This window comes from Dama dama, chromosome 1 (assembly GCF_033118175.1).
Source record: "Dama dama isolate Ldn47 chromosome 1, ASM3311817v1, whole genome shotgun sequence".
NCBI lineage: Eukaryota > Metazoa > Chordata > Mammalia > Artiodactyla > Cervidae > Dama > Dama dama.
In genome coordinates this window covers 41,609,599-41,628,125 of record NC_083681.1, presented here as the reverse complement: position 1 = coordinate 41,628,125, position 18,527 = coordinate 41,609,599, and the positions used below count along the sequence as shown (strand labels likewise).

The 18,527-nt window shown below is 47.1% G+C and overlaps 1 protein-coding gene across 1 annotated transcript in view; it reads right to left on the bottom strand.

The window, feature by feature from the left end:
- GALNT18 (polypeptide N-acetylgalactosaminyltransferase 18) overlaps nt 1-18,527 on the bottom strand; it is a 341,618-nt gene that overhangs the window by 98,017 nt on the left and 225,074 nt on the right. Inside the window, exons 4-5 of the mRNA XM_061132121.1 lie at nt 6,553-6,736; nt 4,831-5,028 (exon numbers count right to left, since the gene is read on the bottom strand). Coding sequence (XP_060988104.1) covers nt 4,831-5,028; nt 6,553-6,736 — 382 coding nt within the window. The remainder of the gene's footprint in view (nt 1-4,830; nt 5,029-6,552; nt 6,737-18,527) is intronic.

The window sequence follows — 18,527 nt, the reverse complement described above, 5'->3', positions numbered from 1 at the left end:
CTCTGAGTGGCCCTCCCAGCTCATCCTCACCAGCTACTCCAGGGAGCCTATTCCACGAGGACAGAGGCAGACAGCTCCTGTCCTGCGACCAGCCATCTTTTCTGGTGGTGCCTGCCTGTGTGTCAACCAAAGAAGCAACGCTCGGTCTGCCAGTCTCGACCGCACGTCTGTATCTCTGGCTGTCCTGACCCCTGCATTTTGAACCACATAACTGGTCTCTGTTGCTACCTGTTTACCCACAACGACTTTCCCACCCTTCACCTTGGTCCCTATAGAGAGATGAGCTGGGGCTTTGGATAGCACAGTAAATCATTTGGATTTTATCTGTGGATAAAGGAATGTCAACAAAGAATTTTAAGCAGACAGTGGTAATAAGCAGATCTGTGTTTGTAAAAAGAATACTCTGGCAGCCGTGGGGTGATCGATTGGAGGAGATTGGGTAGAAATCGAGGAATCCGGTTGGGGAGCTTATTGCTATATCCAGGTGAGCAATGATGAAGACCTGGGCTGGAGTACCAGGAATGGAGATAGGGACTGTTTAAAGACATATATTGAGGTAAAATCAGCAGGATTTGGAGACAGATAAACTCTGAGGGTGAGAAGGAGGAATCTGGATACCAGCTGGCCTTCTGCTTGGGTGATGATGGGGTGAAAGCCGTTGATAGGTGGATAGAGAAGAAGCTGGTTTTAGAAGGAAGAGGGATTCCATGCTGGGAAAACTGATCTTAAGGTGCCTGTGGGTCACCAGGGGGAGATATTCAACAGGCAGGGCCTAGGTGGCTGGTCTGGGTTGGAATTCAGCAGGGGTCTTAGGGGGAGCAACGCGCCAACAGCTGGCGGGGCCAGGAACTGAAAGGCCTTTCCTGGTAAGCGTGATTGCGGGGCTCATGGCTGTGTACAGACACCCAGCACAGACTGTCACGAGGAGATTTACATTAGGTGAATCAGCAAGAGGCTGAGTGGGCTGCTTCTCTGCTGAGAGCATCATCTTACACAAATAACATTAAATTGTTCCACCTCACGCTGCCACCACTTCTAGCCCCTGTGCGGCATCTTATCAGCCGGTGGCTGAGGAACTGGAGGGGAAGAGAAAGAAAAGGAGAAATGAAGAATACTCAGTGATGAGAAAACTGTCACTCAAATGCAAATGGACTCATATTTGAAATTGGAAACTCATCAAGGTGTTGAAACAGCTATTTTGCAGGCCATTTCTTTGGAGAATGCTGATGCAGGAGGCTGCTTGGGGAGAGACTGGTGCCTTGGGGTCCCTGCCCCTCCTGTTTTCAAATTCAGTCAATCAGTTCATTCACTCAGTTGTGTCTGACTCTTTGTGATCCCATGGACTGCAGCATGCCTGGCCTCCCTGTCCCTCACCAATTCCTGGAGTTTACTCAAACTCATGTTCATTGAGTCAGTGATGCCATCCAACCATCTCATCCTCTATCGTCCCCTTCTCAAATTACAGCCTTCTATTCTGAAAGGCCTCAGCTTCTGCATGCAGGCATCCAGGGCAGTCAATACACCCCAATCCATTGCTCCTTTAGGCTGAGTTCTGGTGGGGGGTGCTTGACCTGCCCTTAGAGGTGAGTGCTAGGGGAAAGGTTTCCCATCCTGGCTGTGCATCTCTGAAAGAAGTTCCCTAGCCTCCCTGAGCCTCTGATTCCATATCTATCAAATAGAATCAACTATAACCTCACAAGGATTAAATTAAATAATGTAAAGCACTTGAAAACCTCTGGGACATAACTGGAACTCAAAAGATCATTTTTAAAAGATGCACTTGCACATTGAAGAAGCCCAGAGAATCCCCTCTCTAAGTGCACAGTGATTTTAAAACATCGACCCTGCAGAGTTAACTCTCAGCATTTTCCTTGGTGTTACTGAAGTGTTGAGCAGGGCAGGGCATTCCAGGATACAAAGGAGGGAGCCTTCCCCTCATGGCTAGGCCCAGTCAAAGCAAGAACAGAATCTAAAATAGTTTCTCTGGGAAAAGCACAGGCATCCTCAGTCTATTACTTATTAACTGGCTAGGGTATTAAGTGGACCCACTCAGCCTGAAAGTGTTATTGATTTATATCTTGCCTCATTCCCAAAAGGGTTAGAAATAGTTTATAAGAAAAAGTAAAATACATTGTAAAAAAAAAAAAAGAGATAAATGTCTGAAAAGCTAAAATTTCACCCCAAATTAGGGATTAGTTAGAATGCATGAGTCTTCTTCATGGTTCTTAAAGTAGACCCACAAAGTTGGCCCTAAACTTCCTGGTGGCCAAAGAGAAACACACATGGCCTTAGAAATAAGATTCAGAGTTCCCATGTGGAAATGTTATACTAATTTCTCAGGAATAGAAAGCTTTCAGTTTGAAAGAAATTTCTCATGTCAGTCCTCTTAAAGAGGCCACTTTGGGATGTAGTGAACACCAGTCTCAAAGCCATCCCTTTAGAACTCAATAGAAGATCTCTCTGGGCTCTGTTTACAGGTTACATCATGTGTGGGCAAAGCATTAAAGTATAGTTCTCAGGAAATAGGAGCCAAGGTGGGCAAGATACATGTGTATAACCCACAGCTTGCTGTGAGTCATCTTCATCTTCCTATGGGGTATAAAACCAAGAATGTTCTTTCAAAGTCTTCCATTAATATAATTTAAAGTTAAATTTTTTAAATCAAGTTTTGTACTGGAGTATAGTTGATACACAATGTTGCATTAGTTTCTGTTCTACAGCCAAGTCAGTCAGTTATATATACTTATATACTCACTTTTTTAGGTTCTGTTACCATACAGGTCATTACAGAGTACTGAATGGAGTTCCCTGCGCTATGTGTGCATGCATGCTCAGCCACTTCAGTCGTGTCTGATTCTCTGTGACTCCATGGACTGTAGCCTGCCAGGCTCCTTTGTCCACAGTACTCTCCAGGTAAGAATACTGGAGTTGATTGCCAGGCCCTCCTCCAAGGGATCTTCCCCACCCAGGGACTGAACCAGCGTCTCTCACGTGTCCTGATTGTCAAGTGGGTTCTTCACCACTAGCGCCACCTGGGAAGCCCTCCTTGTGCTATACACAGGTTCTTATTAATTACCTACTTTATATATAGTAGTGTGTATATGTGAGTCCCAATCTCTCAACTTATCCCTCCCTCCTCCTTCTTGTTTCAGTTAAGTTTTTGATAACGATTAGGTGATGGAATATTTGAGGTTCAGATGATATTCTCTGTCAAGAACCTAGAATGTAGGTTTAATGATTAAGTCCAGGCTGATACATTTAGAGATGAGGGGAGCAGAAGCAGCTGGTACCAGTGCAGACTTTGGCAAGAACGCTCGATGTGTGATGGTCTATTCCCCACCAATAGCAGTCAACAGACCTGGGGATAGAATTCAGCCACACCAGTTCAGTGCCCGGGAGGATGAAAGTTAGGTGTGGAATCTAGCTGATCTGGGTTTGGATCCTGTCTTCACTGGCTGGAGCCTTTGGCAGGGCCATTCCCCATTGTCAGTCTCTCTTTCCTTATTTTGTAAAAGGGGAATGACACAGTGAGCTGTCCCCAGGTTATGACAAAGAGCAGATGAGACCACATGTGTAAGAGGCCCTTGCACACGTTGGCCTCTCAGCAAACATTTATTAATAATAACACAAAAGTGTTGCACAGGCCTAACAGATAGGTGACAGAGACAATGCAGGAAAGATAGGTGGAGTTCTCTTCCATCTTGTTTTAAATATGAATATGGCTTTTTTCTTCTGGCAAGGGAAAATGCAATCCCAGATAACAATCACCCATTTTCAATTATATTTTTCATAATCTTTCTCCCTCACAAAATACAAAGCAACATCAGTTTCTAATCCCCTCTTTCATTCCAGGAACTGTCCCCTAGGCCACCTTCTGATGCCATCTGTGTATTTAATGGCCAGGGCTTTGCAGGGAGCATAAAGGCACCTGGTCAGTGATTAACCAGGTAGAAATAAAGGCTGGTATGGCTGGCTTTTTCAGGAGTCCTGACCCATAAGGTAAAGGCCACATAGAGGAGTCACTTGAGTGTCTCTAAAGGCAGCAGCAAAGACAGAGTTTGGGATCTTAGGATGGCAGTTTGAAGCCACTTTGGACTGAGTCCTGCAGGGTAAGTTCAAACATCAGCCAGGCATACGAGTGCCATGGGATGAACCAGCCCCGTTGCCTGGGGCTGCCCCCTCCCTGTTCTCCTTCCTTCCGGACCCTCTGAGCCTCCTCTGAACTCACTCTGCCCCTGTGAATATGAGTGTCCTTGCTCCAACCTTGCAATCTCCCACTTTCCTGTGAAAACAAGTGTGAATATCACACTCTCTGTGAAGGAGCCCCACCCCCACACTTCCCATCAGCATAGGGAATAATTTGTTACTCCAATTATTTCGTCTGTCTTCCCTATATTCTAGGCTTTTGAGGGCAGAAACCAAGTAGCGATCACTATAGATCCCCAGCACACAGCACAGTAGTTGGCACCCAGCAGGTGTCCCACAGCAATGTGTTGAAATGAGTAACTTTGAGCCTTTGAATGGGTTCTGGATGCCACAGCGTTTTTAAAAGGGATCATCAGTATGTATACCTATGGGTGATTCATGTTGATATATGGCAGAAACCAACACAATATGGTAAAGCAATTATACTCCAGTTAAAAATAAATAAATTTAAATTTTAAAAAAAGGGATCACAGAGGCTGTAAGCTGTGACTGAAGGTCATTTCTTTCCACCACCCCATCTTGCCCCATAATGGGGCTGGAGTTTGGGGAATGAGGGCCAGGCTGGGCAGGGAGCCCTTGTCTGGAAGTCAACACAGCGAGACTCATCAGATAAGAATACATTACCTGATCGGGGCCGTGGAGTTCTCCAGCTTCCACCAGGCCTTGGGGGGGTTGAGGTAGCGGCACCACAGCTCCCAGTCAAAGCCCTGGGCCGCCAGCGGGTACTCTTCTATCTCAAAGTTGTCGTATTTGATGTTGTCAAAGGATGGGGAGATGATTCGTTTCCGGTTCTCCTTAATGCGGGTGAGCACGGGTTCAGCCCTGGGCAAGGAGGAGGGGGAGGGAGATTGGCACCTTCTATAGCTCCTTCCCCCGCAGAAAGAGGAAGGGACTGCTGGCTCTCTCCTCCTGCTCTGCCTCCCACCCCCACACTGCTGGGTTACACGAGGCTGGACTCCTCATTAAGCATGAAGCAGGCTGAGCGGACAGATTCTTAGTACCTTAGATCCTGATGTCTGCTTGGTTTCCTTTACTCCATTAGAGGAAAAAAACAGAAACCAAGACTCAAGAAAGAAGAAAGAAACAGTTCTGAGGTTCCACGGGAAGCTTTCAACTTGGGCTTTGATTTTGCTAAAATTCAGCGTGTCACCCAGAAGGAAAAAGCAGATGAGGACAGCAGACACACGGAGGTGAGAATAAACCTGTCTCCACCCGTCGTGCGGTGCTTCTTCAGTCCTTCCAGGCATGCCACCCCCACCCCACGCATCCCCACTGCCCAAGGAGAGGTGAGGGGGGGGTCATGCTTCCACAGAGTCCAGGGCCCCTGTGAGTACCAGGCGAGTAAAATGTTTGCAGACAGGAATGATAAGCTTCTCATTAATAATGCATTTGTTGCATAATTGTTTATTCAAATCTGCTTGAAATAGTAAGTGTCCCTCTCTTCTCCTGGCCATAAATCCAATGAAAATGCTTTTTAAACAGTCACACATGGCAAGCAGGGACTTCAGCTATAAAAAAATGACTGCATTGCAGCCTTAATTCTGACCCGTTATGTCAAAGTATGCTGTGTGCATACTTTGGTGTTCCCTCCTGCCAAAGGGCCCTCCTCACTCTACTCCGGGGAGGCAAAGGGTGATGCTCAGAGTTCAAGAGGGACAGCAGACCCCAATGCCACGAGGCATAGTGGCTAAGAAGGCAGTACACTTGGCCATCCCCAGCACCCAGGTCCCCCCATGCCCAAGCTCTCTGCAAAGCCAACCCCAGTGGACCACACAGCAAGCCCTTCACCCTGCCGGGATGTTGGCATCAGATGCCCTGTCCCTGCTTGGCTGAAGCCACTGAGGCCTTGCCCCGCCCAGCACCCGAACAACCCTGGTCAGAGAAAGAAAGGTGTTCTAAGACCTAGTTTTACCAGTGGAAGGAATCTGAGATTTTGTGCTACCTCTGATCTGGAATCTGGAGGGAGCCCAGGGTACTTAGCTCCCTTTGCTGTCTTGGTCTTGGCCCTGTCTGTGGGGCTGGGCTTTAACTCACATCTGGTCCAGCTCCCCTTTCCCAGGGGTCACAGCCTGGCCCTTAGTTGGGCTGGAACTCTTGCTGTGCTCCGGGCATTTACTCTTGTCTCCTAGAGGACCACGTCGGCCCTTATACCACCAACCCTTGAGACACTGTGTGTTGATCTGTTGATCCCTGACTCTCTCCCACCCTGAAGGGCCAGCCTGATGTCCTGGTCACCCGCACACTCAGATGCTGACTCCTTTCCCCCATCAGGACTGAGATCCCAGTGGGCTTTGCACCCTGGACCACACTGGGACTCATCCTCCTCAGTTCCCGATGGGCACTTACCAGCCCACATTGAACTCCACGTGGGCATCAAAGAGCGCCACTACAGGGGCAGTGGCGGCCCTCCAGCCACTGACCCTGGAGCGGATGAGGCCTTCCTGCTTGCTGTGCCGCACGACCTTGATGAAGCCTGGCTTCTGGCCATTCACCTTGTCCACGTACTCTGTCAACTTCTCCTTCAGCTCCTCTGTGAGGGAGAAAATGCAGTGTTAGCATGATGAAGATGTTCACCCTTCCAGGGTGAGCTGACCCCCAGAGAGAAGCAGGAGGGGCCAGTCCCCTCCCCAGGTCTTCCTTGGCATTCCCCAGGATGGCCAGCACAGCTCAGCTTTGAGGAGAAAAACAGAGATGAAAACAGTATTTATTATGTGCAGCAACACAAAGAGGGTCACCTGCTTCACACAAGTGGTGCATTTAACCTTCACAACAGGCCCTTGGGAAAATGCAGCTCCAAAGGTTGGTCAGTTTGTCCAACCCCCCGAAGTTATGAGTGGGAGTTCAGTTCAAGCCAGGTCTAATGACCTCAAAAGCCCCATTCTTTCTCGTCCAATCAGGGTCTTCCTTCTTCCCCAGTGCTCTCCATCAGTCCTCCCCAATCCCCAGAGAAAACTCCATGTGCAAAGATCATAGCTCGGGACCCAGTCCTTGCCTGGAACTCCATTTTTCCAGGAAGTGGATGACCAAGAGCTGTGTGAGCAGGTGCATCGATTTGTTGTTGGGTGTCCCTGGGCCTGGCTAAACATCCAATTCCCCTGCATCTTCATAACTGCATATGACCCCACAGCAGCAGAACAGGGCAGCACGTTCATTGTGTTTTCCATAGCAGCTCAGGCAACACTCTATGACACCTCCCTCCTCCCAGACAGTGGCCTAAGCGGGCCCCATTCACCCACTTCCAACCGCAGCACCTCCCCAGGACTTGATTTCCAATGGCCCCTCCACCCATCTCCCCAGCCTGCCCGCGCCCAGGCTCCATGTCAGACCGAGGTGGGCTGAGCCCCTCCTGTCCCTTGGTGCCCAGTCTTGGGTCTTGCTGGACAGGCGGCCGCCAGGAGTGAGGAAAGGGCAGGGGGCAGCGGGCACGGCACCTGGCACACGGTAGGCACACCTCCTGGCGGGAGCACAGGGTCGCAGAAAGAGGACAGCACTTGGAATCAGCAGCATAGCATTTTAATTCTATTTTCCATGGAATCAGCCTTGTGACCTGTTATGAACCAGTGCTTGATGTCCCTGGGGATGTTCAGGTGGAGTGAATGTACTTTGCACATGGGAAGGACATGAATGAGGGGGTGAGGATTAGAGGGCAGACTATTATGGATTGAACTGTTTCTCCCCAAAGGCTTTGGTCTAACCCCAGACTTCAGAATACAACCTTATTTGGAAATAGAATCTTTACAGATTTAATCAAGTTAAGACAGGTCATTAGGTCCTAATCCAATAGGATTAGTGTCCTTATATTAATAAAGAGGGGAAATTTAGACACAGAGACAGACTATACAGAAGGAAGACAGGGTGGAGAGATGCAGAGATGGCCATCTAGCAGCCAAGGAACATCTGAGGGTACCAGAAGCTGGGGAGGAGGCCTGGAACACATCCCTCCCATCTTCAGAGGGAGCACCTTGATTTTGGATTTCTAGCCTCCAGAGACAATACATTTATGTTGTCACCCAGTCTGGGATGCTTTGTACTCTGCAGCCCCAGGGAACAGATATGGTTGTTATGAGGATTAAATGGGAGTGACACTTGTGAAAAGTGCATAGCACTTTCTCTCCTGTTCACAGTTTCCATCATAGTGGGAGTTATAAAAGCTGGGGGAGCTGACTGTCCCTGGAAATCAAGGGATCCATCTCTGGCTGACAAAGCCCTCTTCACATGCTCTGATCCAGGACCACTTCTTCCTGTTCTGGCCTGCCCCCAGCTCTGAAGTCTGCAAGCAGCAAGGCCACGGGAGCCAAATAGGAGATACAGATGTGTGCTGTGGCCTCATACCCAGGAAAGGCAACAGAACACGATGGCTACTGCTGGAATTGGTAGCAGGTATTGGTTTCAAGTCTTTTACTACATGATGCTGGCCAAACAAAAGGCTGGGTAAGATGTGGCCCCTAGGCTGCTTTTTGCACCCCTGCTTCAGTTACCATTAAGGAGATGAGAAAACTGAATCTGAGGCAAACAAGCTGAGAGGGAGGCAGACTTTTGTGCTAGACAACTACTCCCTTGCTCTGTGATCTTGGTCAAGTTCCTGGGAATCCCAAGACCTCAGAGTTAGGACTTGGAAGTTCATTTTGAACTAATTACCCATCTAAGGTTTGAATCCCCTCTGTGGATCCAGATGAGTGATCATCCAGCCTCTACAATGACAGAGAACCCTATACAATCTATTCCAGGTATTAGATTTTTTTTCCCCTTTTACTCTTTAAATGCCACAGTCCCTCAACCTTCCACTCATTTGGGGACCATTGTGGGCAGATCAAGTCCCTCTTCCATGTGGCAACCTTTTAGAGCTGAAGACCATCCTTAAGTCCTTGCTGTGAATTTCTTTAGGTCAAATGTCTTTAATTCCTCCTTGTATTTCCTCATCTCTTGTAAGTTCAAGTTCTTTTATCATGGTGAACTTCTCCTAAAAATGTAAGCTTTTCTCTAATGCTTTTAAATTACAAAGCTGAAATTGGCCTATTTTTTTCTGGCGCAAACTGAGCTGTATAGACTAAAGGGAACTAATCACCTCCCTGAATCTAGAATTGATGTACCCATTAATATCATCATAGCTTAAGGTCACATTAACTCTGCCTACTCTTGACACAAATTGACCTTACTAGAAACATATACTTAGATTCTCTTCATGTGATGCTGCTGAGTCAGGCCCCCTCCATCCCATCTCTTCATGGATGTAGGTGTGAGTGTATGAATGCAGGTGTGAGTGTATGGATGCAGGTGTGAGTGTATGGATGCAGGTGTGAGTGGATGTACACATGTATGCTTGTGTATATGCATATGTGTACTCCAGTGCTCCAAGTCAAAACAAGGATCTTTCATTTACACCCCTTTAATTCAATCTTTTCAAAGATTTACAGCACCTCTCTGAAGTCACAATGCTTTTTCCCCTTGATTCTGTCATCCAGTGCTTTGTTATCTAGCTCTACCAGCTTTCCAGCTTCTGCAAATGTGATGAGCATGTGGCTTTTGCTGTTGTTCAACCCATCCTTTCAAACAGTGTGACCCTTGTCTGGGGCTAGGCTCAGTGGGGGCTGTCAGGCATTCTCATTCAGCCCAGAGAAAATTCAGCTGACTTTTGGGTCACATCAACATGCTGTGCGGCTCACTCTAGCCAATAAGAAAATGACCTTGTGCTCTCCCATTGACTGGGGAGGCCTGTGGATGCGGCTGTCTCAGTAATGGCAGGAAGCCATTGGTACAGTGGCATAGGTCAGTGTACCCCTTACACATTTACAAGGGATTCAAGCATGGTTGCCAGGAGGCCTCTTAAAATACATACTGTTTCATCATTTCAAAGGTCCAGTCTTCATGGATCCAAAAAGGATCTTCATAGATCTTACATAGAGCTCACAAAGCCTGATGTTTGGACTTTTGGTGGTGGTCATTAAGTGGTAAGTGCACACAACTTGGAATGAGACTGGGCTAGCACCAAAGGACCCCTCTCCCTGCCCCCAGGGAGGATAGATCTCTGGTCTCCTTCCCCACTCTCAGGTGAGGACACTGCCTGTGGGGACCACTGTTCCTGAGGTGTTGCTGGGGCAGGGCTATGGGTCATTGCCACCAAGTGATGTGCCATGAATCCTGCCTCTCTGAATTCTCATCCTGGGTGGCTGCTTTGCACTCTGACTCTCAGCTGACCCTGGGACAACAGAATGCAGCCAGAGGGTCCCTGTGAAAAGTCCAGGCCTAGGCCAGGCCTGCAGCTTTTTCTGCCTTTGCTCACTTGCTGCCCTAAGTAAGGAAGCTGGCCTCCTAGAGGATGAGCAGCCCAGGGAGTCCCAGTCATTTAGGTCATCTCACTGAGGCCCTACAGGTGTGAGTGAGGCCATCTTTTTCTTTTTCTTTTTTTTTTTTTGCCATGTTGTGCAGCATGTGGGATCTTAGTTTCCTGACCAGAGATCAAACCTGCTCCCCTTGAAGTGGAAGCACCAAGTCTTAACCACAGGACTGCTAGGGAAGCCCATCCAGGGATATTTTATTTATTTATTTTTTTAATGTGGACCAGTTTTTTAAAAAGTGTTTATTGAATTTGCTACAATATTGCTTCTATTTTATGTTTTGTTTTTTTTTTGGCCCTGAGGCATGTGGGATCTCATCTTCCTAACTAGGATCAAACCTACACCTCCTGCATTGGAAGATGAAGTCTTACCATTGGACTTCCAAGGAAGTCACATGTATGGCCATCTTGGATCCTTCAACCACCAGTAGATCGCAGTCACATCAGTGATCCTAGCTGACATCATTGAGCAGTGACAAGCTGGGCTTATTACAGAATCATGAGGCAGTGAATGGTTGCTGTTTTAAGTCATGATCTTCTGGGGTGGTTTCCTATACACAAAAACTAATAAAATGGGATGTATTGTCTTGGAACAGTGCTGGGTTTAAAATAAGATTGTGAATTCCTGATGCACAGGAAATGAAACCAGACACAGAAGAGCCAGCTTAGAAGGTGGCAGCAAGAGATGAGAAGGCTTTGCTTCTTGTAGGAGTTGCCTGCCCCTTTGTCCCTCTGAGCTCTGCTAACTGTTAACTAGAATAAAGATTTCTGGTGGACCACCCAGGAAAAAAGATTCTGTTCTGAGTCTGTTGTATCTCAAATATTAGCTATTGATTGGAAGAGAGGATTCCCTTAGCCCCCACCAAACAATTGCTATTAAACAAATTTTTAAAAGTCTGAAATACCCTGGACAATGCTGGTTCAGTCTTGGCAAAGTCCCTTTACTTAATTAGATTTTCATGTTTTCCTTTAAACTTTGCTAACTGCCAAAGCAAGAAAGAACAATATAAAAAACATTTTGACTTGTGCTAGAAAACTGTTGTGTAAGATATTGCCTATTTTATATATACATGGAATACCTCTCAGAACTTAGCTCAAAAAAACATATAAAGAACTTGAGGTTTTCTTTATATTTAAACACAAACACATAACCTGTTATGTTTGCCCTTTTTGCCAAGGCTGCTAGGAAGCTCAGAGACGTAATGACTAAGCGCAGGGTTCTATCAGTATTTTTGCTTCTCTGCTTTTGTTAAAGCTTTAATTTTCAAGTTGTGATCTAAAAGCTGCACGGTCTTTTACCTTTGGTAGCTACTTTGTTTTTTTGAAAAATCTATAAATAATTTTTATCATAAGAGCAGGACAGGAGTATAAATGTGGAAAGAAGGGTAAGGCCATACTTCACGTTTGTTTTAACCTGTTGGGAAAGTGGAGGCAGGGAGTCTGCTCTCTGTGACTTTGTCAGATGTGGACTCAACGGCAGAGCTGTTAACTCAGCCGCCAGTGTTGACAGAGGAATACAATCTGCACCCTGCATGGGGCCAGGTGTCCTCCTGCTTGTGTTGCTCCTCAGCCCTCTCCTGCTGTCCGCAAATCCCTGCTCTGCTGACATCTGAACGACCTCTGTTCATCAGCACTCCTGGAAGCCATGCTGATGAAACAACATTCTGCTCTTAGGAGGTCACAGGCCACTCCCCTCCCTCCCCAGCCTGTGCCTCCTCTTGGAGCCAGCTGAGTGCAAGCTGCTATTCTCCCCCTTCAGACTTAGATGCCAAGTGAAAATGCAACACTCACCAGGCTGGTCAGACAGAGCCCTTTCTTCCCTGCCTATATATGCCCCTTGTACTGCTAAATAAAAAGCAATTAGCTCCTCAGAGACACCCTAAAAGAAACATAATGCAAGCTGAACAGAAGTCTGATACTAGTGGCTGTTAATCTGATTTAAAAACCTAATGAGATTTTATCTTTATCTTTATCTCTCGCATAAAGGAAAATAAGGGATCAGGACACTGACATCCAATGGGGCTTCACTATGAAAGATGGCTGCACAGGCATCCTTGTAAACCCGCCTGCCCAGCTTTGTCATGGAGAACCAGGTCCGGCTCCTCATCCTTCTCTCAGTGCTCAGACAATCATTTCTCTTGTCTGCTGGAGGTTTGGGAAAAGGAAGAATGAAGGGAGAGGCCACTCACTCATTCATTCAGCAAACACTGAGCACTCGCTATGTACCAGCTATTGATCTGGCTGCTATGGCTCTAGCTGTGAACAGGATTGTCTGTAAAGAGCTTTCATCCTGCTGGATGTTTAAAAGGCATGTGCTGTAGTCCACACAGAGAGGGGACTGGGTAGAGATGGGGAGAGAGAGGGAGAGAGAAAGGAGGGAGGGAGGAAGAGAGGAGGGAGGGGTGAGAGAGAATGAGGAGCAGGAAAGGGAGAGATTCTCGAAAAAGAACTCTGGGCACTGAGTCAGTGCCCCCCGACACTGAGTCTTCCTACATGACTGGGCCTCCTGAGCCTGAGAAGCAGTGCTTGGAGCAGTGGGTAGGCAGACAGGGGAGCATAGGCTAAAGTTAGAAGACTCATATTCTGTTACTTTCCTAGCCCAGTGGTTTTCACCTGGGGGTGATTTTGCCACATTCTCAGCCCTTGAGGGGGTATTTGGCAGTGTCTGGAGGCAGTTTTGATGGTCACATCTGGAGAGGGTGCTATAGGCATGCATGCCACTAAACATCCTACAGTGCACAGGACAGCCCTCCACAATCAAAAGTTTCCCAGTTCAAAGAGTCAGCAGTGCTGAGTGTGAGAAACCCTGCAGGGCCCTTGATGAACGGAGGTCCCATTCTGGAAATCTGAGCATGCATGAGTTTTCAAACTGGCAGCTCTGGTCCTACATCTATATTTCTTTGGTCTGCAAGGCAATCCTGCTTGGCAGCAACTGGCTGGAACCAAGTAGGAGCTGCTCCTATAAAAAGGGCTCAGTAACATGTATAAACTCCCTATGAGATTCTGACGGGCAGCCAAGATTGGTGACAACTGAAATAAATGAAGACTAGCTTTATAAACAGAGAAGGCAATGGCACCCCACTCCAGTACTCTTGCCTGGAAAATCCCATGGATGGAGGAGCCTGGTAGGCTACCGTCCCTGGGGTCGCTAAGAGTCGGATTTGGCTGAGCAACTTCACTTTCACTTTTCACTTTCACGCATTGGAGAAGGAAATGGCAACCCACTCCAGTGTTCTTGCCTGGAGAATCCCAGGGACGGAGGAGACTGGTGGGCTGCCGTCTATGGGGTCGCACAGAGTTGGACACAACTGAAGTGACTTAGCAGCAGCAGCTTTATAACAGGTGGGAAAGGAGCCTCCTCTAGAATTATGTGTGGTTTCAGCCCACAGAAGAGGGTTCAGAATCTGAAAGAGTCTCCCCTACAACATTGCTGGATAGTTGTCCTTTTCATTCTCCCAAACCCATGGGCTCCACCTGGCTGCTTTTGATTGCAGGCCTTTCACTTAGCAGTTGTTTTCTCTACATAGTCATGTTTGGACTGTCCTCTGTAGGTCCCCCGCTGCCCTCTGCTCAAGGCACACTCTTGTTTGCCCTCTCTCCCCATCTGTACACTTTCATGCCACCCAGTCCTGCCACTAGCTCAGTGCTGTCCTCCAAAGCCCAGCCTAGACTGGAGTTGCCACCCCTTCCCTCCAGTTGCCTGGGAGGGGTGGGTGAACACCCCACTGACAAATGCTAATAATTGCTAGTTGCCAATGATGCTAATCTGAAGATTAAAAGCACAGCACATTTCTGTTTATTCCTTCAAAAGTGAACAGTAGCTGATCTTCCTCAGATCAGAAGATTAACTGGCTTTCCTCTAAAGCCATTTAGGGCCATTGAAATACCAATGATGTGTCAAAACACTTTAAAAGAGACATTATTCATTTGGATGCAATGGCTGTCGTACCTAGCTGCTCATCCACTCACCGGGGGATCTAAAAAATAAAAGAATATGCCAGCCCACCCCTCCCCCTGACCCCTAAAGAATGTGTAGGGAGACTGTGGACTCAGATGGTCCTGCTGATGAATGATGGTGAGCTGGGCTTGAGCAGTTTCAACCCCAGAAGAATAGACCAGCCTGAGACTCCAGTCCAAGAGCAGCCTTGTTTTGTGAATTGCTCTTTAAGATCACTCTGGACAGGCTTTCAAACCCTGGGCAGTTTACAAATGCCTTCCACACCATTCCCTCTTCTCTTCCATATACTCCTTTAATAGCTTCACTTCTTCAAAGTCAATTGATACTGAAGTAGCTCTGGAATGACCTTTAATGGTTCTCCTTACTAAGGACTTAGAGAAAGGCTCCACCTAGGAGCCACATAGACAGCATATAAAATATGTTCACAGGGTCCAGGCAGATTTTCACAATCTTCCTGGGAGTTTCCAGGCTTTAATTCAGCTGTTCCAAGTCCCAGAATTACCACCTATTAATAGACCCAGCCATTTGTCTCCAGGTCTAGTCTTCTGTATCATAGCCAGGCATGAGTGACCACCAAAACCCACATGAAATATGTACTCCTCACTTAGTGAGGTCTCCAAACCCAAGCTCTTAGCATCCATTAACAGCCTCTTATCTGCTCCTAAATGACTTACTTTCCCAAAGATCCTATATCTTGCAACAAAATGGTCAGAACCTGGTTTCTTTTTTTTTTGTGTGTGTGTGTGTATTTTTATTTTATTTTTATTTTTTATTTTTTTTTATTATTATTATTTTTTTTTTGTCATACATTGATATGAATCAGCCATAGATTTACACATATTCCCCATCCCGATCCCCCCTCCCACCTCCCTCTCCACCCGATTCCTCTGGGTCTTCCCAGTGCACCAGGTCCGAGCACTTGTCTCATGCATCCCACCTGGGCTGGTGATCTGTTTCACCATAGATAGTATACATGCTGTTCTTTTGAAATATCCCACCCTCACATTCTCCCACAGAGTTCAAAAGTCTGTTCTGTATTTCTGTGCCTCTTTTTCTGTTTTGCATATAGGGTTATCATTACCATCTTTCTAAATTCCATATATATGTGTTAGTATGCTGTAATGTTCTTTATCTTTCTGGCTTACTTCACTCTGTATAAGGGGCTCCAGTTTCATCCATCTCATTAGGACTGAGAACCTGGTTTCTAAAGATGATTGAGGTGGATGATGAATAAATGGTCCCTTGGACAGTCAAGGATGTGTGTTGGGTGCCAATCAATGTTTAACTCTCCATCTTTCTTTTTTTTTTCTTTTTCTCTCCCTCTCAACAAACGGAAACCTGATTTATAACATCTGCCAATGTCTGTAGTGTAAATACTCTCTCATCATAGCTGGTTTCGGGCTACTCACCTGATGCTACTGACTTTAAGTTCAGAACAGATGTGCAGAGTCAGGGAAGGATGATCAGCTGGCAGCGGTCCAGGTCAGCTGAGCACACTGGTTCCCAGTGGCCAAGGCAGAAAGCCTGTGGTTCTGTGGGTGCTTCCCTTCACTCACTATATAATGGGCATTGCACTCAGGGCTTTACGTCAATCCATCCCGTTCTTTATTCATTCATTCAGCAATTATATATTAAGCACTTTTGAAGTGCTGTACATTATTCTAGATTTTCATCATATTGAAATCTCACTAGCACCCTACCAACAATGACATTTATAGCTAATGGGAATTTATTTGGTGCTTATCATGTGCCATGTACTGTTCCAAACCGGGTTTATATATGACTGATTCAGTCCTCTCAACGACTGTACTACTACTCAAGGTAGGCAGTATTGTCATCTCCATTCCATACATTAGGGAACCCCAGCAGGGAGAGGTGGAGCTAGAGGAGTTAGGCTGGGATGCAAATATAGGCATCCTGCCTCGAATCTGTGTCCTTAATCCCACAGATGATTATCTCCAAATGATAAAAGAGAGAATTCAAAGATCAGACTTGAAATGACAAGCCCAAAATGACACAGACAGTAAAAAACCACGCAGGGATTCAAACTCACATCTGCCGGATTGGGCAGACCCTATCTGTCACCCTGCCCCACCGTCCGCCAAAGGAGCCGCATGTCCCAGGTTGCAGCAGCGTTCTATGATCACAGATCTGTTCCAGGAGGAAAACAGCCTCTTTTTTTTTTTTTTTTTTTACAGCTATGTATCCTTAGAACCCAAGGGAAGGAATTAGACTGACAGACTCAGCTTTCTTTTGATGCAAGGGCCGATAGATCACTTATACACAAAATCCAGTTTCTCTGGGATACAAATCCTCAAGCAAGCAAGATCAAGAAATGAGGGAACAGGGCCTCAGACTGAGTGCTTGTTACCTGTGGATTCACAGTGCAGTCATGCCTGGCAAATCCACTGTGGCTCCAAAGACATAAGGTTGCTTGAACCCATCTGGGTGTTCCCCATGGGCCTAGGCATGGTCTGGGGATAGGCGTGTGTTCCAGCACCCTTCTGTTCCAGGCAGGGGCTTCTGAGTGCTCACATCCACTTGGCTCCTGCCACACCCAGATTTGCCCAACTATGAACAGCCAGCAAAAGAACCCAGCTCTTCTTCCCCCAGGGCCAGAGCACCAGGCTTTCTATTCCATCCGCTCTCTTATGTTTCCACCATGAGTAATTCAGAAAATGAAAATCAGAAAAGAAGACTCACAGACCTCAGTTGTCCTCATGGACTAGAAAACCTTGGAAAAGGACCAACTTGCCTTTGCCCTCTCTGGGGCCACGTGAGAAGGAAACCCCTGTAAACTAAAGGTGAGCCCCAGCACAGATGCCGTGAAACTGCTTGAAGGACATAAAATGCTCCTGCTATTCTCAAGGTTCTCAGCAGGAATTCCAGGACTTATTAAAAATGCCGTGAATGTCGGGGGTCCAGGCAGAGTGGACATTGCTCCTGTCCAGCTGCTCCGGCTCAGGAGTACTAGGTAGGTAGGCCCCCTGTGAGCTTCTAGGGAGGATGTGACCAAGAACTCAAAGCCTTGGAAAATACTGGAGTCCAGCCATTAACCACAGGTTAAATCCAGGCTGAGAACAGGCCCTGTTGGTGTCCCAGTAGGCAAACGTGATCCCATAGGCTGGGCCCACGTGCTGGCACTGGGGAAGGACAGTTGCCACTAGCAGTTAAGTCAGAGACCAACCAGAATTTTGGTGCTAACTTATCTTGTGCCAGAGTTGGAGAGTTTGAGTGTTGCCTAGCTCAGAAAATTGATGATCAAAATCTCAGGAAGGAGAGCCCAAGACTTTATGAGTCCAAAATCTTGAGATTCTCAGATACCAAGACCCACGATCCTGAGATCCTAGGAGTCTAAGCTTCTGTAAATGCCTACAGTACCAGCTTCCCTATGCCCACTCCCACTCCCCACTCCCTGCCATTGATATTGGCATGCCAGGTCCTGGCCCCTTTTTGCTTCTCAGACTCTTCTGCCAGACTCTGCACACATCAAGTTCCCAAATACATCAAGCTCAGTGGTGCCACACTGCCTTGGCACGAACTACTCCCTCTGCTTGAAAATAGTCTTCCTGCCTCATATGACCTGGCTCAGGTTCTTTAGAAAGGCTTCCCTCCCCTGGTTGTTGCTCTTCAACTGGAAGGAAAGACAAGGGGAAGAGAGGTTTTTTTTCTTTTTCCCTCCTTGGAAAACAGACATGGATGCTAGAAACATTGGTGCTCCTCTGGGTGACCAGTGAGGACAGACATCAGGCTTTAGGGTCCAAGTCTTGCTGATGCAGCCCCATACATCCTCCAGGGGAAGAGTGAAGGCTCCTCCAGGCTGTAAGTCAGCTCAGTACTCATGCAAATCACTGCTGCTCAGGCTGTGTGACCGGCAGCCTCAGCTTGGCTGATTCACGACTCAGGAAACCCAGAGGTGTGGGCTTTGCACACATATTTACACCTCAGTCTGCTGTTGTGCCTGTCACCTTAGGAGGTTTGCTGGGCTTCTCCTCAGCTCCAGAACATCTTCAGGCAATCTATTCTCAA